This window comes from Crotalus tigris, unplaced genomic scaffold (genome assembly GCF_016545835.1).
Source record: "Crotalus tigris isolate CLP2741 ecotype Arizona unplaced genomic scaffold, ASM1654583v1 scf7180000017549.6302385, whole genome shotgun sequence".
NCBI lineage: Eukaryota > Metazoa > Chordata > Lepidosauria > Squamata > Viperidae > Crotalus > Crotalus tigris.
In genome coordinates, this window is record NW_024096467.1 from 4,476,563 (window position 1) to 4,504,533 (window position 27,971).

Genomic DNA, 27,971 nt, shown 5'->3' on the forward strand with positions numbered 1-27,971 from the left:
TCACAGGACTCAATAGCTTACAAACACTCGACCTACAGGAAGTCTGCACAGAATTTGCAGATGTTTTCAGCCCCCAGCTGGGCACATTCAAAGGACCACCTGTGTCCTTAAAGCTAGACCCCACTGTCACTCCCATTAGGATTAAAGCAAGAAGGGTCCCTTTTGCTTTAAAAAGTAAGATTGACACTGAACTAGACAAACTAATCCAACAGGGAATCCTAGAACCTGTTGATTCCAGCCCGTGGGAGACCCCCATTGTCACGCCTCTAAAGGCAAATGGGGACATTCGCATTTGTGCTGATTACAAATGCACACTCAATAAGGCATTGCAGCAACATGCCTATCCTGTTCCTGTGGTCAGTCACATCCTGGCCTCTCTCAAGGGGGGGCGTGTTTTTGCAAAGCTTGACCTAGCTCAAGCATATCAACAGCTGCCTGTTGATGATGATGCTGCCATAGCTCAGACCATTGTGACCCACAGGGGAGCCTTTAAAGTAAAAAGGCTACAGTTTGGAGTGAATGTCGCTCCTGGGATTTTCCAAAGCGTTATGGAAAACACACTACGAGGTATACCAGGGGTCTGCCCCTACTTTGACGATGTCTTGATTGCAGGAGACTCCACACACATTCTAGCTGAAAGGCTTAGGGCTGTCCTGTTAAGATTCAGGAAATCAGGCCTCAAGCTCAGAAAAGACAAATGCCAGATTGGGGTGCCTTCTACTGAATTTCTGGGATTCAAAATTGATGCTGCTGGGATTCATCCTGCTGAATCCAAACTAACTGCTATTTTAGATGCACCCAGGCCAAAGTCTAAGGCCGAACTTCAGGCCTTTCTAGGCCTCCTGAATTTCTACAATTCTTTTCTTCCACATAAAGCTAGTGTAGCTGAGCCTCTTCACAGGCTACTAGACAAACAGGCTGTGTGGCTGTGGTCACAAGCGCATGAGGCTTGCTTTAAAGAAGTCAAGGCCTTGCTCACTTCTAACAGTGTTCTTGCACATTTCAACGAGTCTCTCCCTGTGTGCATCGCTTGTGATGCGTCCCCCTACGGGGTTGGAGCTGTCCTGAGTCACCTCAGGTCTGATGGAACTCAGGTTCCTATTGCATACTACTCCAGAACACTGTCTTCTGCCGAGCGCAACTACGCTCAGATAGACAGGGAGGCTCTGGCTGTTGTTGCTGGAATTAAAAAATTCCACGATTTTCTATATGGCAGGCATTTCACGGTCTTCACTGACCATAAGCCTCTGCTGGGACTGTTTACCACACGTAAGCAGACTCCCCACATCATTTCCCCTAGAATGCTTAGGTGGTCTATTTTCTTGTCTGCATATGATTTTTCATTACTCCACAAGCCTGGGAAAGAAATGGGCCATGCTGATGGCCTCAGTAGATTGCCTCTGCCAGTAGTAGAAGCTGACCCCGCGCCAGCTGTCAACATTCTATCAATCCAAGCCTTGCCCGAGCTCCCTCTTAGTGCCAGGGATGTTACCGCTGAAACAGGTACAGATCACACACTTTCACGTGTCCGCTCCTGGGTCCTGTCCGGGTGGCCTGAGCACTGCCCTAGTCCTGAGTTTCAGAGTTTCTGGTCCAAAAGAAACGAACTGTCCCTTTCTCAGGGTTGTCTGCTTTGGGGAAACAGAGTTGTCATTCCCACCTCAATGAGGACTAGGGTCTTAGAATCCCTCCACGAGGGTCATCCTGGCATTGTTCGTATGAAGGCTCTTGCACGCAGCCACTTGTGGTGGCCTGCTTTAGATAAAGATATTGAGGCTAAGGTACACGCATGCCACCTGTGCCAACGATCTCGCCCAGAGATGCCCCAAGCTCCTGTGCATAGATGGGAGGAAACACAGTCCCCATGGTCTAGGGTGCACATTGACTACGCTGGGCCCTTTCAGGGCCAGTTCTTCTTGGTCCTTGTTGACAGCCATTCAAAATGGCTTGAGGTTGTGCCTGTCTCATCCACCACCACTGCAAAGACTATTCAGGTACTGAGGGGGATTTTTGCTGCACACGGGCTGCCAGATGTCATTGTGTCCGACAACGGCCCTCAATTCACCTCCTCCGAATTCCAAGCTTTCTTACAGGCAAACCTGATTCGTCATGCCACGTCTGCGCCTTTTCACCCGTCCACCAACGGTATGGCTGAACGCATGGTGCGCATCGCAAAGGACGCCTTGAAGAGACTCACCTACGGGGACTGGCATCACAGGTTGGCTGACTTTCTCCTTTCTTATCGCACCACACCGTCCACTTCTACAGGGAGAAGTCCAGCTGAACTTCGTTGGGGGCGCCAACTTACTACTAGACTTGACCGGTTGCATCCGGACAGACTGCCTTCATCTACCTCACATCCTAGGGCACCTAGACAACTACTTGTGGGTGCCCCGGTTTGGGCTCGCAATTACGGGCCTGGTCATACATGGGTCCCCGCTTCTGTGTCCAGGATCACAGGTCCTCTCTCCTACGAGGTTGCCCTGGACAACGGTCGTGTCCTGCGTCGGCACATCGACCAACTTCGCTCTAGGCGAGACTTTTCTGCTGAGACTCCTGGGTCTTTTCCAGGGGGGGAGGGGGACCCTTTGGAGCAAAGGGAAGGGCAAGAGCTACTGCCCATCTCCACTGAGGGAGCCACAAACGGCTCGTCCCAAGGTTCTGCAATTGCTCCGAAAAGAAAGTCATGGAGCTTATCCACACAACAGGCACTCACGCCTACTCCAGCCAGGGAGTCACCCCGGGGGCATACTCACTTTCCACACACATCACACAGCACTCCAGCAACGGAGGATACCCGGGGGCATCCCAACAAATCATTCCCCGCAAGAGAGCTGGCACACAATTCCCAAGGTTGGCCTGACCTTACCCCAAATCCTACAGGGGGTCAAACATACACAGAGCTAGTCGAGGAACCAAGTCCCGACTACAACAACCCTAGCACAAATCAGGGAACACCTGAGTTTTGGGAAAGTACAGAAACCCACACGAGCCCGAACACAGAATGGGGTTCAGGGAATGGACAGCCTCCTGACAGGTCTTGGACTGACCTAGGAGGTTCTACAGAGACGCCCAGCAGCGGCTATCACTTCAAGGGGCCTGAGGGTCTACAGCTAGGTAGGTCAACCAGGTCACAAAGTAACAGAAGCCCTGGCCTGACGAGCCCGGTGGGCAAGCAAGCAGGCCAGGCATCGGGGCACAGTCCTTGGAAGACACCAGGGCACAATAGAGAGAACAGGCTCACGCCTCCCTCCAGTCAGGGGACTTATGCCAGTAACCCAGAGCTAAGAAGGTCACAGAGAGCAAAGAAATCTCCTAAGTATCTAGAAGATTACATAACATTGCTGGCAAGGCAAAAGCCAGTAATCAGTGGGAGCACTGGGGAGCAAAATGTCATATAAAATAAATGTTGTATGTTGGTAGTAGTTTTAGCCCGGGGGAAAGGGGTGTTATGTCCCGAGCCTTTGCAAACGGCTCGGGCGTTTGCAGGCAGTCCCGGGCAGGTGCAAAGCTGCCCGGGACCAGACAGGCTGTCGCCAGCGCCGTGCGCATGCGCGGGTGCTGGCGCGGGAAAAGTAACCCATTTACCCGGGAGTTGCCTATATAAGAGGCTGCGAGGCGTTTGGGCGAGGCTGAAGCCATCTTCCTGTAAGCTGAACGCTGAATAAATGAAACTGAGAACTCCAGCTGCTTCTCGTGTCTGTTTTCCCGCCACGGACTCAACACCTTGGAGGTCTTCTAGTGCAACCCTCTGCTCAAGCAGGAGACCCTATACCATTTCAGACAAATGGTTGTCCAATCTCTTCTTAAAAGTCTGCAATGTTGGAGCACCCACAACTTCTGGAGACAAGTTGTTCCACCGATTAATTGTTCTAATTGTCAGGAAATATCTCCTTAGTTCTAGGTTGCTTCTCTCATTGATTAGTTTCCATCCATTGTTTCTTGTCTTGCCTTCTGGTGTTTTGGAGAATAGGTTAACTCTCTCTTCTTTGCAGCAGCCTCTCAGATATTGGAACACTGCTATCATGTCACCCCTAGTCCTTCTTTTCATTAAACTAGACATATCAATTCCTGCAACCGTTCTTCATATGTTTTAGCCTTTAGTTCCCTAATCATCTTTGTTGTTCTTCTCTGCACACTTTCTAGAGTTTCAATATCTTTTTTTAATAATAAGTGACATGTATTAAGAATGTTGCAGCATCCCAGGGTCATGTGATCATCATTTGTGATCTTCCTAGCTGACTTCCAACAAGCAAAGTCAATGGGGCAAGGCAGATTTGCTTAATCTCATGATTTAGTTAATAACAAAAATGGCAATAAAATTGGATAAGATGTACTTAATAACTGTCTTGATGGAAATTCTGGTCCCAGTGTGATTCTATGTTGTGGAATAGCTGTAGGGTTTTTTTTTTTTAAATTGCAGCATATTTTTTTTTCAAGGTGGTAACCAACCCCTAGGCTGCATGCTCCTCTGTGATCCCCAAGCAGGTCAGTGGAGCCAGATACTCTTCCAAAACACCTGGAAGATTAAATTAAGATTACAAAGTTGAAAAAAAAAGACTTATAAAGAAAACTGCATGGATGCACTCAATTCTCAGAATTTCCTGCAAAAATTCTTTTTGTTGAAGGTTCTGGGAATTGAAGTCCACACAAAGTGAACTTGAAGTTCATTTATTTGGTGGGTGCCCAGACCAGAGAAGGTTTTATTAAACCCAAATCTGAGGTTTTGAGTCTATCCTGTTCATTCCAGAAAGATGACCACTGGCCTTTCCCCTGACCTTACTGGCTCTTGACAATAAATGAAGTGGAATTGATAGTGAAGACTTGTCCACATTCAGACTTCTACCTCTCAATTTCTGTTATTGCAAGACAATCTATCTTGCAAGAGAAGGAAGCAACTGGAAGATCTGGGAAGGCAGAAAATCCAAGTCAGTGTTTTTCAATCTCAGCAACTTTAAGCTGTGTGGACTTCAACTCCCAGAATTCCCAAGCAGTCTTGTATCCAGATATCTAGATCAGGGGTGTCAAACTGCCGGCCAGATGCGTCATGGCAAAACCACGCCCACCTCATTGCCGGCAATGGAAAAAAAAGTCGTGACACATCACGACACGTCACATGACATTGCGAGTTTGACAGCCCTGATCTAGACATAAAACAAGGCTTGCTGTTTCATTTGAGAAATTATGTGGCTCTGATGTCAGGCTGCTTAAGTGAGCAGAATGTCTACCAGAGGGATGAAAGGTTTTTTTAAAGAAAAATTTACATTTGCTATCAACATCTTCATTTTTTTAAAAAGAGTTATTTCTTCATTAGGGTTATTAGGATTATTGTTGGTAATAAACATGTATTGTCCGAAGTGTGGTTAGAATATCTTTATATATTCAACTGATAGCCCTTTTTTCCTCTTTTAGATGTGTCACAGAATTGTTAGTACAGATCACTGGTATCTCCCTCCTTTCTGTGTGACACCAAAGAATCTTAAAATGACTGTCATTCACACATTTCAGGGAAAGAGTTATAAATTACTCTCTAAATTGCCAGGTGATCCACCAGTTAATTATTCAGCATTATATGTTAATTCTAAATTGATACAGAAAAGAAGATTGTCGGTGGTTCATTTAGCCATGGAGAAGAGAAGCCACATACATTTAACAAAGGTGATATATTAGTCTGTGACAGACAAAATGAAGATATTAAAAAAGTTAAATATTTTCTCTTCATTTGAGATGCCAGCTATTTTTCCACTTATTTTAATTCTCAGGGGATAGGGCAGAGAAGGAATGTCTGCTGGTCCCCCAGCTGCCATTCCTTGGCTGACAGGACATTTAAAATGCCCAGTCTGCTGAATCAAATTGAATGGGTAGAAATGATTGTGCGAATATGGTCCTTTAGGTAAAGAGGTAAAAATAAAGGCTTCCCTTGTCTGACTCTAGGGGGCAGTCCTCATCTCCATTTCCTAGCTGAGGGAGCCAGTGCTGTTTGAAGACATTTCTGTGGTCATGTGGCCAGCATGATTATATGCTGAGGCATACAGAATGCTGTTATCTTCCCACCGAAGTGGTACCTATTTATCTGCTTGCATTTGAATGCTTTCAACTGCTAGTTTGGCAGGAGCTGGGGCAAGAACAGGAACTTACACTGTCACACAGAACTTGGGTCCCAAAATGCCAAACTTCCAGTCAACAAACTCAATATCTTAACTGCTAGGCCACCCAGCCCCTTTCCCTTAGGTAACCAGGGGCTTTAAAAATGACAACCAGCACATGGAGCTGCATCTGGCAACCAATGCAGCTCACGAAGCAGTGATGTCACGTGTGTCAAATATCTGACATTATTTATGACCTGTGCAACTACATTCTGCACCAGCTGAAGTTTCCAAATGCTCTTCCAGGCAGCCCCACGTAGAGCACATTGCAGTAATCCAGAGGTAAGATCATGAGGCTGTGGGAAGTCACTTCCCCCAGAGAAAGAAATATTTTTGGGAATATTAAAAGGCAGAATATTATATTTCCCCAAAGGATCTTAAAGGCAGAATTTCTCCCCCCCCCAAGTCTCTTTGCCCCAAACAGAAACCAAGTCTTCAGAAATGCAGATGTGATAATCTTGTCAGAAAGATTAGAGTCAGGAAGCTGGGATTAGAAAGAAAGATCCCTAGAATCAACAATCCCTCACACCCAAAAATACAAGTCATCAGCCACAGCCCCAGGGAAACAGGACATGACCTTTGGGACATAATAGGATTAACCCACCACCATCAGAATACCAGAAAGGCACACTCAGGCTCAGGTCAAAGTTCATGCCACAGGAACAACTCAAAACGAAAGCCCAAGAAGGTATAAAAACCCACTCCCTACTACATGTGGTCAGTTGTTTTTCCCAGAGCCATCTTTCTGTCTGGCTATCCTCTTCAATAAACTACAATCTTCTTTCTAAAGCAGTCTCCATGTTGTTTATTCCCAGCTTGGACTGGACCCTGATGAAGATTTTTCTTTCAACAGGCATAAGTGACTGTGAGCAAAGCCTCATGATGCAGGAATGGGCACAACTGAAGCACAACCTTAAGATGTGCAAAGGCCTTCCTGGCCACAGCTACCATTTTTTTAGATGAGGGATGTTTCTGATGGCACCGGGACAAGGTGAAATAACTTCTCCTTACTTTGATTCCTACCCAAATTTAAGATGTGTAGACTTCAACTCCCAGAATTTCCCAACCAGTATGCTGACTGAGGAGTTGTGGGACTTGAAGTCCACACATCTTAAATGTTGCCAAGCTTGGAAAATATTACATTAGAGAAATCAGTGTGCAATACGGCATTGTACAAGAGAAAATGGTTTGCAAAAACTGGTAATTAGGCCCCAAACCCCTACATTTAAGCATTTCTACAATTTTAAAATTGCTTTCTAATGCTAAAAAACAAATCCCTAACTGCAGGCAAAAATATGTTTGGAGGAATATGCTCAAAATGCATGTCTTTTTTCCCCCACTTCTCTTAGCACACCCTTCCTGGAAGAACACACGTAGGAAAAAGAAACAGTTAAGGGAATATTAGCAGGTACAGGAATGAGCCAAATTGAATATATAAATTAAAGAATGTGAAGCAAAGAGAAATTGAAATGGGCCGATCAGTGAAAATGAAAAGCTGAATAAAACCAAGTTGATGGGTCTGAGTGTTCCTAACATAGGAGTCCTTACTTGATGCTATTATCATTTTTAAAAATCAGTAGCAACTGTGCAGGATAATGGCAAAATTGCAGTTAATAAGCTTCATTTGGCTTTGAAAGATAACAAGAAGCAAGTTTGCTAGACCTCTGCAACTAGTACGCTCAACTTGTGTATTTTTGTGTATTATAGAGTAAACAGGAACGTCCCCCATGAGTCGGTTGTAAACATCACTTATCCATCTGTTAAACAGGTTACTTGTTTACCACACTGTATTTCTTTGCTTTGCAGCCTTCTCTTGATTTAGTAGCCAAGGAGATGTTAGTTCTTTGGATGCAGTTTTGAAAAAAATATGTATCAGCATAGGAATTGGGGGGAGGCTTTACTCTTCTCCCACTACCATTTTCTCAATCTAAATTTATGCCAATGTTCCTGTAAAGCCTTTGCTTAAAAGAGATAGGTAAATATGTCATACTTTTTAAAAATCCCTCTGCAGAGATACCTAACTACTTGTATGGGCAATTAGCAATAGCACTAGCAATAGCACTTAGACTTATATACCACTCCACAGTACTTTGCAGCTCTTTCTGGGTGATTTATAAAATCAGAATATTGCCCCCAACTATCTGGATTCCCATTTTACTGATCTCAGAAGGATGGAAGGCTGAGTCAACCTTGAGCCCCATCAGGATCGAACTCCTGGCTGTGGCAAGAATCACCCTGCAATACTGCATTCTAACTACTGCGCCACTAGGGCTCTTATAATTGAGATTAACAATTAACAACAGACTTGGGATTTTAACAGAATAAATTTGAACTAGTTGGATGATGTGTCTACAGCAGCCCAAACTGCTCCTCTTCTAGATGTATTACATTTCCATTTTCTTAGAGATTGGGCTTGTAGGCTGGGAAGAATGGACATGATAATGGAGTACATTTGGAAGGATCAGGTTATGGATAGCTTTTATAGAGCAAAATGTAGCACCTATTTTTGCCATTACAGTATTGAGCAGTGAGAAAGTATGCCTGAGAAAGCTGCAATATTGCAGTGAAGTAGTAAATTATTGTGTGGTTCTTGGGCTGGGACTTCTCACTCTGTCTCACTTCGTGCAACAAAACTGATCTCTAAGGTTCCTTGAGCAGGAAGGAACTCGACTTACAGAAATGGCAGAGAGCATTGGGTCAGATCCCATTTTTTTTTGATTGGCATGATGGTGCAGTGGTTAGAATGTAGTATTTATTGCAAGCTTACTCTGCCCACAGCCAGGAGTTTGACCCTTGAGATTGACTCAGCCTTCCATCCTTCCGAAGTCAATAAACTGAGGACCCAGATTGTTGGAGGCAACATGCTGACTCTGTCAACTGCCCAGAGAGGGCTATAAAGCAGGGGTCTGCAACCCTGGCAACTTTAAGACTTGTGGACTTCTGAAGTCCACAAGTCTTAAAGTTGTCAGGGTTGCAGACCCATGCTCTAAAGCACTGTGGAGCGGCATATAAGTTTAAGTGCTATTGCTATTAATGGAGACCCATGGATAAGTTGAAAATGAGTGCCCTGGTTGGAAGAATTCAGAAAATGCAAAAAAATGAGCAAAGTCAGTCTAACCAGCAAGATATCTAGCCTCTTTGTTATCACACAATTTTTACCTTCCAAAAATGTCTTTTCAATATTCCTCACTCTAAAAAAAAACACCATGTTTTAAAAATCAAACTTTAAGAAATTGTTTAAGTCATTGCATTCTTTTTAGTAACAAAGTCTCTTTTCAGATTTCCATTTCCCTTTCCCTTTTGCTCGTTTGATCCAGGTCCTGTTGGAGTAGTATCAATGTCTCATGGCTAAATATGTTTCAATCTACTTTTAATCATTTTTGGATTAGCTCGGGCTGTGTTTAACACTGTTAGCTGCTGGGATCTCAGTCAGTTTTTAAAATGTTTTGATCTTGAATGTTAAACAAGGAAACAAATAGGCTGAATTCTAATGCCTATTGAGATTCTCAATCATCCAGTTTTGGTCACCATGATGTAAAAAAGATGTCGAGACTCTAGAAAGAGTGCAGAGAAGAGGAACAAAGATGATCAGGGGACTGGAGGCTAAAACATATAAAGAATGGTTGCTGGAATTGGGTATGTCTAGTTTAATGAAGAGAAGGACGAGAGGGGACATGATAGCAGTGTTCCAATATCTCAGGGGCTGCCACAAAGAAGAGGGAGTCAAGCTATTTTCCAAGGCACCTGAGGGCAGGACAAGAAGCAACGGATGGAAGCTGATCAAGGAGAGAAGCAACCTAGAACTAAGGAGAAACTTCCTGCAGTTAGAACAATTAACCAGTGGAACAACCTGCCTCCAGAAGTTGTGAATGCTTCAACACTGGAAGCTTTTAAGAAGTGTCTGGGCAGCCATTTGTCTGAAATGGTATCGGGTTTCCTGCCTGAGCAGGGGGTTGGACTAGATGACCTCCAAGGTCCCTTCCAACTTTATTAATTATTATTATTTATTACTATTATTTATCATCATCATCATCATCATTATCCAGGTCATGGTTGGCCCAAAGGTGCTTTTCTAAAGGCAGCTAGACTTTGTTGTTTTTTTCCTTGAAAATATTTTGCTTCTCAACCAAGAAGCTTCTTCAGTTCTGGCTGAATTGTGGGGAATGCAGTGATTATAATCCTTAACAGTCATCTGGTCATTAGCTCTCTGAGAGTTGTTCAGACACTTTGGGGTTTATCTGTACCCTCAGGGTTACCTGAATCAGATTGCAAATAGGTATGGGACTAGTCAGAGTACTTATGATCAGATGACTGCAAAGAATATAAATCCTCCCATTTCCCCCCATTCAATCAGAAACTGAAGAAGCTTCTTGGATGAGAAGCAAAATGTTATCAAGAAAAAAATGCTATTCTAATCTTTTTGAAAGACTACTTTGCTTTGGAGAAGTGTTGAATGGAGCAATGCCTTGAAACTGTTTCCCTCACCTGTAAGTTCCAATCTGTTAAAAATAACGCTGCCATTTTATGACATCTAAAACAGCTACTACTTTGCTAATAGTAGGCCAGGCCTTGCAAGATGATGCATGTGAACCATTTTTTGCCAAGAAAATCAATTCCCCCCATCAATCCAGTTGCCCCTCCAGTCTGCATTCACACTGTATTCCTGAGAGGTGGGGGGAGACATGCCAAATAAATGCAAGCCTATCTTCAAATTTAATTTCCCCATGAAGTATTTTCAGGGGCTCCTTGTCTGCATCCACATAATATGTGATAGTCTCTTGTTGCCTAGGAATGCAAACTCCTTTTAAAAGAAAAAAAAAGAAAAGAAAAGGTGAGATTTCATCAACTCTCTTTTTATCCATTTGGAAAATAAACCCCACACATCATTATTCTGCTATTTCAGAGAAAAGGGCTGAATGTTTTCATTAAGCATAACAGCTGCTTCTTTTGTAACAGCCGGATTTCACTAGTGAGGATGGCAAATTCAGCATTCCTCATTTAACAGTAATTGCTCAAGCTTAGATTGCGGCTATTTTCTTCAGCACGTGTAAATTAATTCTGTGGCAATGAAGACAAAAGGAGAAACCTGGATCTGAAATCGTAACAAAGAAAATTTAGAACAGGTGCCAGAGGCTGAATAACTGGGCCTCTGCCTGTGGTGTTAGAGTCCATTGAAAACATTTAAGAGTTAACATGGGGATGCTGAATCCATGTTAAATTTGTAGGAAGAAATAATAATTTGGGAAATGTCAGGTGTGAAAGCTTTGAAAAGGCTCCACAGATGCACACTAAGCATCAAAGAAGAATTTAGGCTTGGAGGTTTCTTAGATTAATTTTTAATAACCCCTAGATTATTGGGTGACAGAAAGGTATAGTGAGAATTAGGCAATCTTTGAAGCCGTGCCATCCCAAGCAAGTGACTCTTTTCTACTTTTGAGCTGAATTTTATACAAGACCATTTCTGAGGGAGCTTTGTGCAAAATGTCCTAAAGGGTCTTCTCCTTGGCCCAATGTTTCCTGCTTGGTTTATCTGATAGTAACGCAGAGCAACAATGGGAGTCTGGAGTTACCTGCAATTTTGTATTTTGTGAAACAGAACAGTGGATGGTAGGCTAAGCAGCAGTTAAAAGCAAAAAAAACCCCCAAAATCCTCACTTGTCTACAGGGTTATGAGGCTGTCCTCTGTGGCTGCTTCACAATCCCAGGACTGATTTAATTAATTTGCATGTACTCCAATGATTTAAGTTAATATGACAATAAATACTGTGTTTGTTATTTTTTGGGAGTTTCTCCTATGATGTCTAGACAGAAGAACAAACACTAGAGAGCTTAGAAACTGCTTATGTTTGTACTACAGGCGGCCCCTGGGTTACAAACCATTCCCAGGTCAAAGTTATAGGTAAGTTGGAATGGATACATACCATTCACATTTAGTGTCAGTCAAAGATTTGTCACAGTACAGGGTAGTCCTCAACTTATGACCGCAACTGAGCCCAAAATTTCTGTTGCTAGCTACGTGACACACTCATTGATTTTTGCCCCGTTTTACAATCTTTCTTGCCACAGTTGTTAAATGAATCACTGCAGTTGTTAAGTTAATAACACATTTGTTAAGTGAATCTGGCTTCCTCATTGACTTTGGTTGTCAGAAGTTTGCAAATGGTGATCACATGAGCCCAGAATACTGCAACCGTCATAAATATGAGTCAGTTGCCAAGCATCCGAAGTTTGATCATGTGACCATGGGGATGCTGCAATGGTCATAAGAGTGAAAAATGGTCATATGTTTGCTTAATAACCACTGCAGCAGTCATAAAACTGGGTCGGTCATGTGCATGACCCACTTTCTGACTGTCACAACTTAAAACTAATGCACAGGCTCCATTATGGTCCTAAAACAAGGATTACCAGAACAAGTTGTAAGTCAGATGTTCTTAATGCAGAGACTGCTGACATTTATCTCCTAGGATGAAGCATGCAGAAAAGGCATTGTTTGTTTCCATGTGTGTTCCTGGGATAAATAACTAAGGGTAAATTGTCTACAAAGTCAACCTGTACATTCCTCACAGGTCACAACTCAATAAAACAATGGACAGTTACCTTTCAAGAGGCACATTCCTGAAATATATGAAGGATCCATTTAGAACACATCTAAATTCTTTTATACAGATAGTCCTTGACTTATAGAAAGTCATTTAGTGGCCATGTAAAGCAGAGGTGTCAAACTGCAGGCCCGCGGGCCGGTTGCATCATACGGAGGCTGCGCTCATCCCAGCTCTGGAAATGCGAAAAAAGTTGCGATACATCAAAAAACGTCATGTCACGCGGCGAGGTTGACACCCATGATCTAAAGTTACAGCAACACTGAAAAAAGTGAGTAATGACTGTTTTTCACACTTACGATCATTGCAGTATCCCCATGATCACATAATCAAAACTCATACGCTTGGCAACTGACTCATATTTATGACGGTTGCGGTATTCCGGGGTCATGTGATCACCATTTGCCACCTTCTGACAAGCCAAGTCAATGAGGAAGCCAGATGCACTTAACACCTGTCTTACTAACTTAATAACTGCAGTGATTCATTTAACAACTGTGTCAAGAAAGATTGTAGAATGGGCCAAAGCTCACTTAACTGTCTTGCTTAGTAACAGAAATTTTGGGCTCAATTGGGGTTGTAAGTTGAGGATATCTGTATATCCAGGCCTCTACAGACTCGTGGTTTGCTAGAGCCCTGATTTTGCCTCCTCTGTTGCTCTATGGCTGTGATCACACAACACATCTAGCCAAATCAGTTAAACAGCCAGCAGCTGCATTTGCACCACATGCTAAATGCTGTTAGTGTTGGTTAGTGTTACCTTGCTTAGGTTTTTTTTTTTTTATAGCTCAGTATGTTCTGGGAACACATCCAATTTGGTTGGCTGATGATTCAATGTATTGTAAACCCAGAAATGAGTTATGCCAATAACCAAGGTAACTGTGATTGCAAACTCAGCCGGTGTGATAAACCAGGACAATAAATGGGAGGGGCTTAGGTATCTTCCTCCAGCTGCTCCTCTTCACAAGAAAGGCCTCAATCGTTCAATAATATATTTGTTTTGACATGCAAAACCACCCGTCCCAGTTTAAATCCTGGCATTTGGTACAGGTAGTCGTCAACTTACAACAGTTTGTTTAGGGACCATTCAAAATTACAATAGCATTGAAAAAAGTGACTTAGGACCATTTTTTTACACTTATGACCATTGCAGTATCCCTGGGTTGCATGATCAAAATTCGGATGCTTGGCAACTGACTTATACTTATGACGGTTGCAGTGTCCTGGGGTCATGTGATCACCTTTTGCGATCTTCTGACAAGCAAAGTCATAGAGGAAGCCAGATTCACATAACAACCGGGTTACTAACTTATCAACTGTAGTGATTCTCTTAACAACTGTGGCAAGGAAAGTCCTAAAATGGGGCAAAACTCACTTAACAAATGTCTCACTTAGGAACAGAAATTTTGGTTTCAGTTGTGATTGTAGGTTGAGGACTACCGGTAGAAGATCTCTAGCATTTCCCACAACTCTCAATCAGTGTTGATAAAAGTGAGCTTGTTTGATAAAGGATGATAAAAGACAGCTCTTCATTTTTGCTTTAGAAAGTGGTAAAAACAAGGATCATAGGAACTGTTTAATAATAATAATAATAATAATAATAATAATAATAATAATAATAATAATAATAAAGTTGGAAGGGACCTTGGAGGTCATCGAGTCCAACCCCCTGCTCAGGCAGGAAACCCTACACCTCTGGAATGGAATATTCTTTGCACTTTGCCATACCTCAAACAATATTGTTATATGAGGTGGTTGTGCTACTTAATACATAGGGACAATATATGCAACACATTCTATTAAAGTAGAAGGAATCTACTTTTTGATCTTTGTCTAACTTAAACAGAGCGTCATCAATAATGAATGCATGTCAAATATGGTAGGTGGATTTTGGTGGTAATGTAACCATTTTAGGATCCTGAGATCTACTGGTACTACCACATTGATATGCTGCTAACTATAAATAAAGTATAACCAAATCCAGATTACTAAAAGAAAATATGGATTATAATTAAAAATGTTTAGGAATAATACATAACGTTCTCCCTCAGTTTAGTGGCTTTGAACCATAGCTCCTAGAATTTCCTGCCAACAAAACCTTTTTTTTTTAAAACAAGTTTTATTGTTTTTTTCATTTTACAAACAAGTGCTTAAGAAACAACGTGGTGGCAGGGCAATCAATTGTCCACAAAACAAAGTCATACTCACATACTTCAGATTAAGTTATTAAAAACCTCCTCTCTTTTCCCTTTAATGACATATTATATTCAAATTGATGTATTTCAATAGAACTAAATCAATCATAACAATCCTCAATAATCTTTCATCTAAATAAATCCACAAATCCAGATCCTGTGTTAAGTTTGACTATTTCACTTGCTATATTCCTTATTTCTAATCTAAATACCTAATTAACACTTCGGGAGTCTCCCCGTAACCTTTTTCCTTAACATATTCAATAAATATTTATTAATATCATTTCTTCTTTTTTCTTATTCCTCTTCCATTACAAAATGACTATCAATTCTAATAAGAAAAGAAAATATTAGTTAAAATCAGAAAGGGAAAAAAAGAACAAAGAAGAAAAAACAGAAACAAAAAAAAGAAAAGAGAAAAAATACTTTTCTATTTCTATTGTTCTTTATAATCTAACAATCAATCCCACAATATCTGTATCAAATTTCTTTAACCTCCCAAAGTTACTGTATCCAAAACATATTAATACATAGACAAAACAACTTATTATTAAGTTCAAACCTTTAATTAATTTTTATTCAATCTAATCTTTTATTTAATTGTCTTAAGCCATAAATCAATCCATATCTAATAAGCCTTTTAAACCCATTACATAAAACCTTAAATCACATTCTTGAATCTTATTCTGGCTTTCCTTTTATGCCAAACCGGTTTCCATAACAAGGCCTCTATATCAATGAACAAGTCACTCTTTATGCCTTGTAGTATCCTTTGAATCAAACAGAGACGTCCTCTTTTCTGTTTTAGAGACCTAGCTCCTTCCAACAAAAACTTTAACAGGGATTGATTCATTTCCTGAGGGTTATGTGCCACTCCAATTGCAAGTGACTCTGAGCCATTTGCACTTCAATTTATAGTAACAAGTTCAAAACATAACTTAGCATAATTGAGTAATATAATACCAAGGAAAATCCATAACAATTAGTGAAAAACATTCCATCTAGAATAGATCTTAATGATCTTCCAGATTCCTAGCAGAGTAAGGACCATTTTAACCTTTGTGAATCCAGAAAAGACAGCACTGATACAGTTCTCTCATCATGAGACACTGTAGAGACAAGTCAACTCTTCACGGTAAACCAGATTAAGAAACCAAAGTTATGTATTAGACATGCTAATACTACTTTTATAAGTTCAAACAGAATCTCAATGTACCTGTCCTCTTTCTCCCTTCATCTACAAGAGAACTAGAGAAGGTCAAACCTGAAATGCTTTATCAAATTACATTTCTATCTTGGATCCAAATTTTTGTCTGAGTGTTGTCTTAGTTCCAGCTCTTCCTCCTGTTCCTCAAGGTTACTTTTAAAGCCCATTACAGTTTGGGATGCTGGCAAGTCTTTCCTTCTTATGGGCAAATGCTAGCTAAGAGTGGGCAGTCTCACTGATATCCAGGTCTTTAACCATGAAGGGTTTTAAAGGTTACAACCAGCACCTTGAACTTCACCCAGTACAGCTCTCAAAGCAGAGGTCTCACACAAGGCAAGGTTATTGCCTTTGTTACTTTAACTGCAACTTGATGGACCAGCTGTAACTTCTGAGTGGTCTTTAATGGCGGTCCCACACTGACCACCATTGCTTGACAGTGAGATGGGTAGCATATAAATTTAATAAATAAATTTCAAATGATCAAAGTGATCAAGCCATGTGTCACTACAAGCAGGCCTTCCAGTCAGAAAAGGATGTTACTGTTGGAAAAGAGAGAGTTGGTCAAAAGTCCTCCAGGCCACAGCTACCAGTAGTACTTTCTCATATAAAATAGAGAGTCCACGGACATGATTTCTTCCTTTCTATCAACTGAAATTGCTCAGTCTGGAAGGAAGAGAATCAGTGTAAAGAAATACCAACTCTCACTTCTAACCCTTGAAACTAGTCCAGAAAGATAGCACAAACAATAGTATTGAAAGCTGCTGAGAGGTCTAGCAGAATTATGAAGGTCACATACATATATCTCAATCCCACTATAGGTCACCATAAAAGCAATCAGTGTGATCTGGTGTCTATGCTCAGGCCCTGATTGATAAGGTCCAGATTCACCCACTTAATCAGAGCCCCCTCCATATGCAGGCCTTCTACTTATTCAACCACCTTCTTCCCAAAGGAAAGGTTGAAGGGTAGTTAATAGTTATCAAAAACAGTTGGGTCAGATATTGACTCCTGGGGGTAGGATTTGTCACTGCTTCCTTCAAGGCAGTCAGTGTAACCCTCCCTCATTCAAGGTTGCACCAACCACTCCCCTGAGCTCCCCTCCTGTTACTTGCAAGTAGCAGAGCTGATGTCACAGAGAAGTAGACTTTGTCAATTCTATGAGATTTCCCCCTCCCCCCCCAAAAAACCCCATCCCTGAGTGACTTTCTTTCCAGATACCAAAGAAATTTATCAGAGCAACCTATTACATGCTGGTTTACCCTATCCTTCCCTAAAAGCATCCAGGTTACACTACAAAGGGCTCCTAGTCAGCAATTTGTTTCTTTGGAAGAATAAAAGCGGGGAAATGTTGCTACTTTTTCTGCACAATGTAGACTCAGATCTGAGCTTTTACCCATGAGTCATAATTGCTCTTTGTCTTTTATCAGTATCTAGGAATCTCCTATATTGCTTCATCTCCCAGAGCTCATCAAAAAAGCAGAAGTAATCTTGGCTTGGTGGAGAGAGAAAGAGAAATCACTCAGGCACAACCCTATGAAAAGCCCAGTTGCCTCCATATGACAAAGATTGATCATAGTCTTGACAGAACTGTCTACCAGGTCCATGGAATTCTTTAGGCATTCAACCAAGTAGATGCATTAGCTATCTGTGAAAGCCCCATCCATTTGGTTTCCTCTGGAGATTGGTGGCACTGGTTAGCTTCATAGATATGAGTGGTCTCACCACGGCAAAGGATAAATGTTAAGGTTCTCTACTTCAGATCACATTGTATCAGTTCTGAGACAAAAATAGGTTGAATGTGTGATCCTCAATGTTTTGATCCTCAATAACCTGGGTCTAGCGCAGATGGATATGGATTCCCAGCCTTATAAAGTGGGAAACATCATCATCTAACTGGTGGTGAATTCAAGTACCTCAGGAATGCCACTGTGCAACAGGGAGCCCAGTATAGCAGCAGGAGTCCCAATTTGATCCTTGATTTCAGAAAGAAAGCTTTGTATCCAGTTATCTGTGAAACACCATTTTGGTCACCTGCGAAACATCAAATGATACTTGCCAGCAATCCTCCCCTGCTCTTAGTTCACAGCTAATTCCAGATCCAAAACAGAGAGGGGCACATTTCTGATAGAGGAACACCCCTCTCTTTACTTATCTAGGTCTGAGATGCCTTTCCATCCGCAATTAGATGATACATAAAGATGTATTCATCTTTTCCAGTTTCATACCCCACAGTCCCTGACATCAGCCCACACCTGTTTGAAGTTATAGTCTATACATCCTACCTTAATGCCATATGAATCAGTACTTTCTGTACTGTATTTTTAAATATGCACCTGAAATCTAAACAAACATATACTTGGGGAAACTGTAAAAATAAATTAAAAAAACCAATCCTCTCACCCTTTGAAAACTTGATACATTTCCACGTCCTCTTTTGTGGACTTTCACAAAATTCCTGCTTTCTTTTTATTCTAGTATATTCTTTTATCATTTTTGGTAGGGAAGCCATAATATTCACAGCATATTATGGATTACCATTTTTTCTCCTTTAGCGTGTCAGATAGCTAGCTGGTCTGAACTGTATGCTAAGCAATTGTTTGGTGCGCAAGTTTAACCATGATTAGTAAAGTTCAAAATATAGATGATCAAACTGACATGTTCTCATTTGTCTTTATAAAAACAAACCACAATTTAGAGTCAAATGCACAGAGAACCTGTTGGGAAACTGCCAGTCAGGAAAGGAGGAGGGGTAAAGTGGGGAATTAGCCTTGGGTTTTTTGCAGCTTCAAGAGAATTAGGACTAACACCTGTCCCCAAACTGTATCTGTTTTTCTCCCAAGAAAAGGCAAGCAGTCTGGGGAGATTCTTGTAGAGATAGTCCTCAACTTACAACAGTTTATTCAGTGACTATTCAAAGTAACAACGGCACTCAAAAAGTGACTTATGACCGTTTTTCATACTTATGACCATTGCAGCATCCCCATGGTCACATAATCAGAATTGAGATGCTTGGCAACTGACTCATATTTATGATGGTTGCACTATCCCGGGATCATGTGATCACCTTTTGCAAACTTCCAACAAGCAAAGTCAATGGGAAAGCCAGATTCACTTAACAACTGTGTTATTAACTTAACAACTGTAGTGTTTCATTTAACAACAGTTGTGATCGTAAGTCAAGAACTACCTGTATTATCAGTTGGAATATAATAAAGTAGTCAGCTTGAGCCCTCAGCTGTGGATCTGCTTGCCTGTACCTGATGTAACCATAGGGGTTAATGTAAACCCCAAACCTTCCCATTTGTATCTTAGATCTAGGCTGCAAACTCAGCAGGAAACTAGGTTTGTTTGTATCTAAATGTAGTCAATGTTGTAATGTTACTTAGCTTTCTTCCTTGCTTTGTGATTGTGCAGTTACAAAGCATTTTGGAACATTATTGTTTGCAGCTTGCTCAAAGCACACATTCCTCAATAGCCTTAATCAGCCTGCCTTCATATGGAATGTGCAAATACAAAGAATGAAACTTTTTTTCAAAATAAGCAGGGCATGAATTGGCCAAGGCTAAAATTTTGAAATACTTTGGAAATGAAACCAATTTTTCATCACCCTCAAGAACTGATATCACCCCTTGACAAACCTTAACTTCTTAGCATCTGCTCTCTCCACTTAGTCTCCAACGTGGCTTTTTTACCTTTTGAATTTTATTCCAGACACGTTCTTTACCACTTTTCCTTCCTTCGAGGGTGTCCATGGCATCTGCCATTAGTGACTGCAGCTGTGACACCAAGATAAAAATTATCGGAATGGAATTCACACAGAAATAACTTCCCTAAATACACAGATTAAAAGCTAATTAAAAAATCATTTGTACGCTGATGATTTTATTGCTCATCTTTTGCACAATGAACGGCATCAGCATCATTTCGTCTATTTTTTTTCTCCCCACTTGGACTCATCCACATTTTGCTTTTTGTTATTGGGGATAAATAATGACTTATTTACTTATTTACAAATAAGTAAATACGCAATAGTAAATATGAGTTTTTTGTTGATAGTTTATAACGGTTGCAATTTTTTTTTACAAATATATGTGTTCTATAGCAATAAGGAAAAATTAGAACATATAAGTACAATTAGTTTCAACATAACAATTAAATGCATACTTGTGTGTTCCACTAAAATTGGAATGAGACTAAAATGTATAGCACAATGGACACTTTTTAACATGTTCTCTTTGAGTTATTTGTCTATTTGTGTTTATTTTTTATACAGTATATTATTCACATTCTTAGGCCAGTAACTTGTCAATGACTCTGGGCAGTGTACAAAATTAAAAACAAAGGTGTAAAAAACCATCACAAATGGAAAAAGATGTTAATACTGGTGTAATAAGCTTATTCTATTCTATTCTATTCTATTCTATTCTATTCTATTCTATTCTATTCTATTCTATTCTATTCTATTCCATTCCATTCCATTCATGTTAATCCTGGTGGCTTATATAAAGCCCCTTATATAGACAGCCTGCATCTCACCCTAGCTCAGAGCCTGGAGAAAGAGCCAGATAAATAGTTTTGTGTAGTGATAACAATTGGGACTGACAACGTAGTTGCTAAGTGAAACATCACAATATCTATATCATGGTGAATCAGAGCACATGTAAAATACTTTAGAATACATTAGATTCCAAAATGGTAGCAAAAATACAGTAAAATTAACACTTCCATTACAGGAAATATATGACACAAAACCAAATAAATAAATGGAATAAAAAGGTGGTAAAGTGATACTGATTCCCTAAAAGGCATGTCATTCTGTTCTAGCGGAATAACACAGTTCATAGTTAATTCCAAGAGGCAAAGCGTAAATGAAGAAACTGCAGCTTTAAGCAGACCCTTTTAAGCAAACACTCAAAATCAGTTTCAATACAGCTAGTCCTTGACTTACAACAGTTCATTTAGTGACTGTTCAAAATTAAAACATCACTGAAAAAAGTGACTTATGACCGTTTTTCACACCCATGACCATTACAGCATCCCCATGGCCATATGATGAGAATTTAGACATTTGGCAACTGACTCGTATTTATGACGATCGCAGTGTCCCGGGGTCATGGGATCCCCTTTTGCGATCTTCTGGCAAGCAAAGTCAATAGGGAAGCCGGACTCATTTGATAACCGTGTTGCTAACTTAACCCCTGCAGTGATTCACTTAACAGCTGTGAAGAAAGTTGTTAAGAAAGGTTGTAAAATGGGGCAACGTTCACTTAACAACTGTTTCACTTAGCAGCAGAAATTTTGGGCTCAACTGTGGTTGTAAGTCTAGGACTACCTGTACAACCTATCAGTTAAAGCATTAATCTTCAGCAAGGCTGAAATTTACACACCACAGATAGATATTTTTTATTAAAATAATGATCACCAAGAGAAATTTAAGAAATAAAAGTTTAATCAACCAAGCTTTCGTCAAATACACTTGACATCATCAGGGTTAAAAGGCAGATGCTGAAAGAAATCTTACATATAGTTGTTAAATGCCTATCTAACAACTATATGTAAGATTTCTTTCAGCATCTACCTTTTAACCCTGATGATGTCAAGTATATTTGACGAAAGCTTGGTTGATTAAACTTTTATTTCTTAAATTTCTCTTGGTGATCATTATTTTAATAAAAAATGGAAATTCCCAAGAGTCAAATTTTTACTTGTATTATTAATTACATATATATATATATATATATATATATATATATATATATATATATATATATATATATATATATATATAATAGTAATAGTAGTAAAGTTGGAAGGGACCTTGGAGGTCATCTAGTCCAACCCCCTGCTCGGGCAGGAAACCCTACGCTATTTCGGACAAATGGCTGTCCAGTCTCTTCTTAAAAACTTCCAGTGTTGGAGCATTTACTGCTTCTGGAGGCAGCTGTTCCACTGATTAATTGTTCTCACTGTCAGGAAGTTTCTCCTTAGTTCTAGGTTGCTTCTCTCCTTGATGAGTTTCCACCGTTGCTTCTTGTCCTGCCTTCAGGTGCTTTGGAAAATAGCTTAATTCCCTCTTCTTTATGGCAGCCCCTGAGATATTGGAATACTGCTATCATGTCCCCCCTTGTCCTTCTCTTCGTTAAACTAGACATACCCAATTCTCGCAACCGTTCCTTATATGTTTTAGCCTCCAGTCCCCTAATCATCTTTGTTGCTCTTCTCTGTACTCTTTCTAGAGTCTCAACATCTTTTTTACATCGTGGTGACCAAAACTGGATGCAGTATTCCAAGTGTGGCCTTACCAAGGCATTGAAGAGTGGTATTAATACTTCACGTGATCTTGATTCTATCCCTCTGTTAATGCAGCCTAGCACTGTGTTGGCCTTTTTGGCAGCTGCAGCACACTGCTGGCTCATATTTAAGTGATTGTCTACTAGGACTCCGAGGTCCCTCTCACAGTTACTACTATTGAGCATGGTGCCACCTATGCTGTACTTGTGCATTTGGTTTTTCTTGCCTAAATGTAGAACCTTGCTTTTTTCACCATTGAATTTCATTTTGTTAGTTAGTGCCCAGTGTTCAAGTCTGTCCAGATCCTTCTGTATCTGAAGCCTGTCTTCTGGAGTGTTGGCTATTCCTGCCAGCTTGGTGTCATCTGCAAATTTGATGAGTTCCCCATCTATCCCTTCATCCAAATCGTTGATGAAGATGTTGAAGAGTACTGGGCCCAGAACAGAGCCCTGGGGCACCCCACTACACACTTCCCTCCATATAGATGCAGTTCCATTGAGGACCACTCGCTGAGTACGGCCGGTCAGCCAGCTACGGATCCATCTGGTGGTGGTTCTGTCTACCCCACATTTTTCTATCTTGTCAAGTAGTAGGTTGTGATCTACTTTATCAAATGCCTTACTGAAGTCCAAGTAAATTATGTCCACAGCATTCCTCTGATCCACTAATTTTGTCACTTGGTCAAAGAATGCAATAAGATTTGTCTGGCATGATCTATTTTTGACAAACCCATGTTGGCTTTTAGTAATGACTTTGTTTGCCTCTAGGTGTTCGTTGATTCGTTGTTTGATTATCTTTTCCAGGATCTTCCCAGGTATTGAGGTCAGGCTGATAGGTCTGTAATTTCCTGGATCCATTTTTTTTCCTTTTTTGAGGATGGGAACTACATCAGCTCTTTTCCAGTCCTCTGGTAGTTCCCCTGTGTTCCAGGATCTTTGAAAAATATAGTTCAGTGGCTCCGATATCACATCTGCCAGTTCCTTGAGAACTCTGGGGTGTAATCCGTCTGGTCCTGGCGATTTGAACTCATCTAGGCTGGACAGGTGCTCACTAACGATTTTCTTGCCTATCTTAACTTGTGTTTCTGTTTTGTTTTTTGTGGCACTATTTTTGATAGGTTGGTCTGTTTTTTCCCTTTGTGTAAAGACAGATGCAAAAAATGAGTTAAATAGTTCTGCTTTCTCCCTGTTGCTTGTCACCTTCTTGCCACTTCCACCCACTAATGGACCAATCATTTCCTTCACTTTTTTCTTGTTTTTTACATGTTGAAAGAAGCTTTTTTTGTTATTTTTGACTTTGGTCGCAAGCCTCAGTTCATTTTGAGCCTTGGCTTTCTTCACTTCATCTTTGCAGGCTCGGGCTATTTGCTGATATTCTGACTTAGTTATGTTCCCCTCTTTCCACTTTCTATACTTGTCCTTTTTATCTTTCAATTTGTCAGAGAGTTCTTTATGCAGCCATGCTGGTTTCTTTTGAGAGCTGTTGTTTTTCCTCTTTGTTGGTATTGTGCTAGACTGTGCTTTTATTATCTCATTTTTCAAAATTTCCCAAGCTTCTTGAGTTGTTTTCCCCTTGAGGATTCTCATCCATGGAATCCTTCCCAAGCCCTCTCTAAGTTTATTGAAATTAGCTCTCTTGAAGTCCAAGACTCTAGTTTGACTGTGTTCTATTGGTTGTGCTTCTATAATGTTGAATTCTAATATTGCATGATCACTTCCTCCCAGGGTTCCTATGGCTCCAACACCGTCTATCATTTCATCTCTGTTAGTGAGAATTAGATCCAAAATGGCTAATCCCCTAGTTCCATTCTCTACTTTTTGGGAGACAAAGTTGTCTGCTAGGTTTGCCAGGAACCTGTTTGATCTTCCACTTGGTGCGGAGTTTGTCTCCCAGTTGATGTCAGGGTAGTTAAAGTCCCCCATTACTATTGTGATGTGCTTCCTACATACCTTAGTTAGCTGACTAGCAAAAAGTTCATCTATTTCCTCTGTTTGGTTGGGTGGTCTGTAGTATACACCTATGGCAATGTCATTCCCCCCCCCTTTTATATTGACCCAAATGCATTCAAGACAGTTTTTATCATTGTTGTACTCTATTTCTGTGAAGATGTAGTTATTTCTTATATAGAGAGCAACTCCACCTCCTCTTTTATTTGGTCTGTTTCTTTTAAATAATTTAAATCCCTCTAGCTGTGTGTTCCATGTGTGAGTTTCATCCCACCATGTTTCCGTAATGGCAACAATATCGTATCTGCCCTCATTAACCTGAATTTCTAGTTCACCCTGTTTGCTGTTCATACTTTGTGCATTGGTGTATAAACATTTGAGTCCTTTGTGGGTGGCCCTGTGTTTCCTTTCTACATAACCTGTGTGGTGCCTGAGTTCCCCTATTGTCTTACCACCTATTTGGTTAGTGCACTTTATATGGCACTCGCTATTAGAGGCTTCATTTTGATTGGTAGCAAGGTTGGTATTCTTGTCCACACACACATCTGTGCTACATGCACTGATAGCCCTATAGTTTTTAAATTGCCGGGGACAGGGTTGTTCCGTATCAATTAACTCCCTGTCCCCGCTGTTTAGTTTAAATTTCCCTCCAGAAAATCTGTGAATTTATAGCCGAGTAACTCAGTCCCTTTTTTTGATGGATGCAAACCATCTCTTTTGTACATCTTTTGATTGGACCAGCTACTGACATCGTGACTAATATATCCAAAGCCTTCCCCTTTACACCATTCCTTTAGCCACATATTGAATTGTGCTATGCGCTGGCCTTTTCCGTTTTGCTCCTTATACACTGGTAAAACCTCTGAGAAAGTAAGCCTACAGCCTATTCTGCTAAGTTCCTTCCCCAAGCTCTGGAAATCATTCTGCACAGAGAGTACATCTTTTTGGGACAGATCATTAGTGCCAAGGTGTACAATAGCCTCCACATCACAGTCCTTGCTGCCATTCTTGATTATTTTAGAAATACGCTTCTTGTCCCTACTGGCAGTAGCACCTGGAAGACACCTGACCTCTTTCAAAGCCTCTGTGTCCTTTCCTAAATTTACATCCCTTATAATTGAATCACCTACCAGAAGGTAGCTTCTCTTTTTGGGAGCCTTTCTATTCTTGCATGACTGATGTGCAATACCTGATTCACACTTCTCCCTATCAAAATCTAGTTCTTCTATATATGTAGGTCTTTGGTTGTTCGGGTTTTCTCCCACATAAAATTGGAAGTGTCTTGGCGACGTTTCGTCGCCAAGACACTTCCAATTTTACGCGGGAGAAAACCCGAACAACCAAAGACCTACATACAAATACCCGCGAAAACCTCAGAAAACATATATATATATATATATATATATATATATATATATATATATATATATATATATATATATATATACTGTTCCAGAGGTCAGGGGTGATAGACAAGGCACAACTCCTATGTCCTATCAGATAAGGTTGCATAACGGATTGCTTAATGAAGTATTTTCACTCTTTCTGATCTTATGGGATGAACATTATTTTTCTCCAATTAAAATTATTTTTCTCCAATTAAAATTCTCCAATCAGATATTGCCTGCCTTGCACCGAAATATGGACAGACACCATGTGTATCTTTTAATTAATTAATTAAACTTTAATTAATAATTAAATTTTAAATTAAGTGATTAATTAAATTTGTTTGCCACTCGTCTTGGTGTAAGGCGACTCTAGGCAGCTTACAAGATCAAAATGAGACTATAATTATATGCACCAGTGTATACAAATCTCAGTAAAATCACAATGAAAATACAGGTTATAACTAAAATTAAACGATGGGGAGGAAAAGAGCAGAATGTATGGGGTGGGGGGAAGAGGTGGAAGCTATGTTCAATGTTTCTTCCATAGGGTCAGTAGCTTCATTAAACTGTGAAACTGTAAACTGTTGTCTTAGTCAAGCTTTGCACAACGTGACAAGATGTATTTGGCTTTAGTTTAGCGTGTTGGATGAATCCAACCACTATGACTTATTCAATAATCTGGTCAAACAAACTATTATGTAATGCAATTTGTGAATCCAACCTCTATTCCAGGGGTGTCAAACTCAATTTCATTGAGGGCCGCATCAGCATTGCGGTTGTCCTTGGGGGGCCCGGTGGGTGTGGCCAGAGTGGGTGCAGCCTACTGGGTGGGCATGAATGGAGTGGGTGTGGCCTACTGGGTGGACGTGGCCAGTTCTACGTCATTCACGTCAAGGGTGCCTGTGGGGGCCTGGGCAGGAGTGGGACAGATCTGAGGGTCTCTGGAAGAAGGGGGTGGGACTGGGGCAAATGCCAAGGCATGGTCCACTGGGGCAAGTGCCAAGATGGCCACCACAAAATTGTACATTGGCTCCCGGCTGGCCTGGGCCAGGGCCAAGGAAGCGGGGGCCATTCCCTCACTGTTTCCAGGATGGCTTCGTGGGCCACTTGAAACCACTTTGCGGGCCGCATCTGGCCCTCAGGCCTTGTGTTTGACATGTCTGCTCTATTCTATTTAAAACTGTTCTTATAAACCTATTTATACGCATCTTTCTGTTTATAAACATCCTTCTGAATTATATCTAATTGTGCCTTAAGAAACATTAGTTTAGTCACTGTAGAATATTCATCTCGGGTTTCTGATGCTGCCAAATTTAATAAAGAAAGCTCGAAAGCTTTGCAGACCCGCTAGAGGTGATTTGCTGCAATGCTACCCTTGAAAAGGTTATTGGGATTTTTCAGAAGATGAAGTTTCCAAGTGGAAGAGCTAGTTTTAACTACTGTTTTCATGGCATGTATTTAAACTGTGATGTATAGCTTGGGATGTCACTCTTCCCAAAAGGAAAAAAAAAAAAAAAACTAGACACAGTTCATTTGCATATCATAATTAATTTAAATGCATGCACAGTTAAAATTATCCCTTGTAACAGTTTGAAGTAGAGCTTGGAATTCTGTATTTCATCAGAAGGACTGATATATTTAGGAAGGGTCTACTTCAAACTGTTACAAGGGATAATTTTAACCAGTTTTAATGATCAGGGGCTACACTTAACATTTTTGAGAGGAGCCAAGAATCGCTGTGGGTGGAACGGTGTATATACAGGCAGTATTAAGATGCTGGTTCTCGCCTTCTCCAGATTTTCTTTACTTTTAAAATGTGAATTAAAGCTCAGACTTGGTATCCCTCCACTCAAATTTTCAGTCATTGCATTCAGTCACTGAGCACGACTTTTAGAGCCACAAAAATGTGGATTAGGAACCACATGTGTCCCTGGGATTATAGGTTGCTTAACCAAGAGCTAAAATAAGATATAGCTTTCCCCCCTTTTGAGATCTTCCTTTGTGGAGGTGACACTGGATTCAGTCACTAGCCTGCTCTGTAATGAGTTGGAACAACTTGCCTCCAGAAGCTGTGGCTGCCACAAAGAAGAGGGGATCAACGTATTCTCCAAAGCAGCTGAAGGCGGAACAAGAAGCAATGGATGGAAAGTAATCAAGGAGAGAAGCAACCTAGAACTAAGGAGAAGTTTCTTGACA

The 27,971-nt window shown here is 40.7% G+C and overlaps 1 protein-coding gene across 1 annotated transcript in view; it reads right to left on the reverse strand.

Annotated features, from left to right (window-relative positions):
• SPATA16 (spermatogenesis associated 16) overlaps positions 1-27,971 on the reverse strand; it is a 202,864-nt gene that overhangs the window by 17,502 nt on the left and 157,391 nt on the right. The window contains exon 10 of the mRNA XM_039338463.1: positions 19,843-19,926. Within this exon, the coding sequence (XP_039194397.1) occupies positions 19,843-19,926 (84 nt within the window). The remainder of the gene's footprint in view (positions 1-19,842; positions 19,927-27,971) is intronic.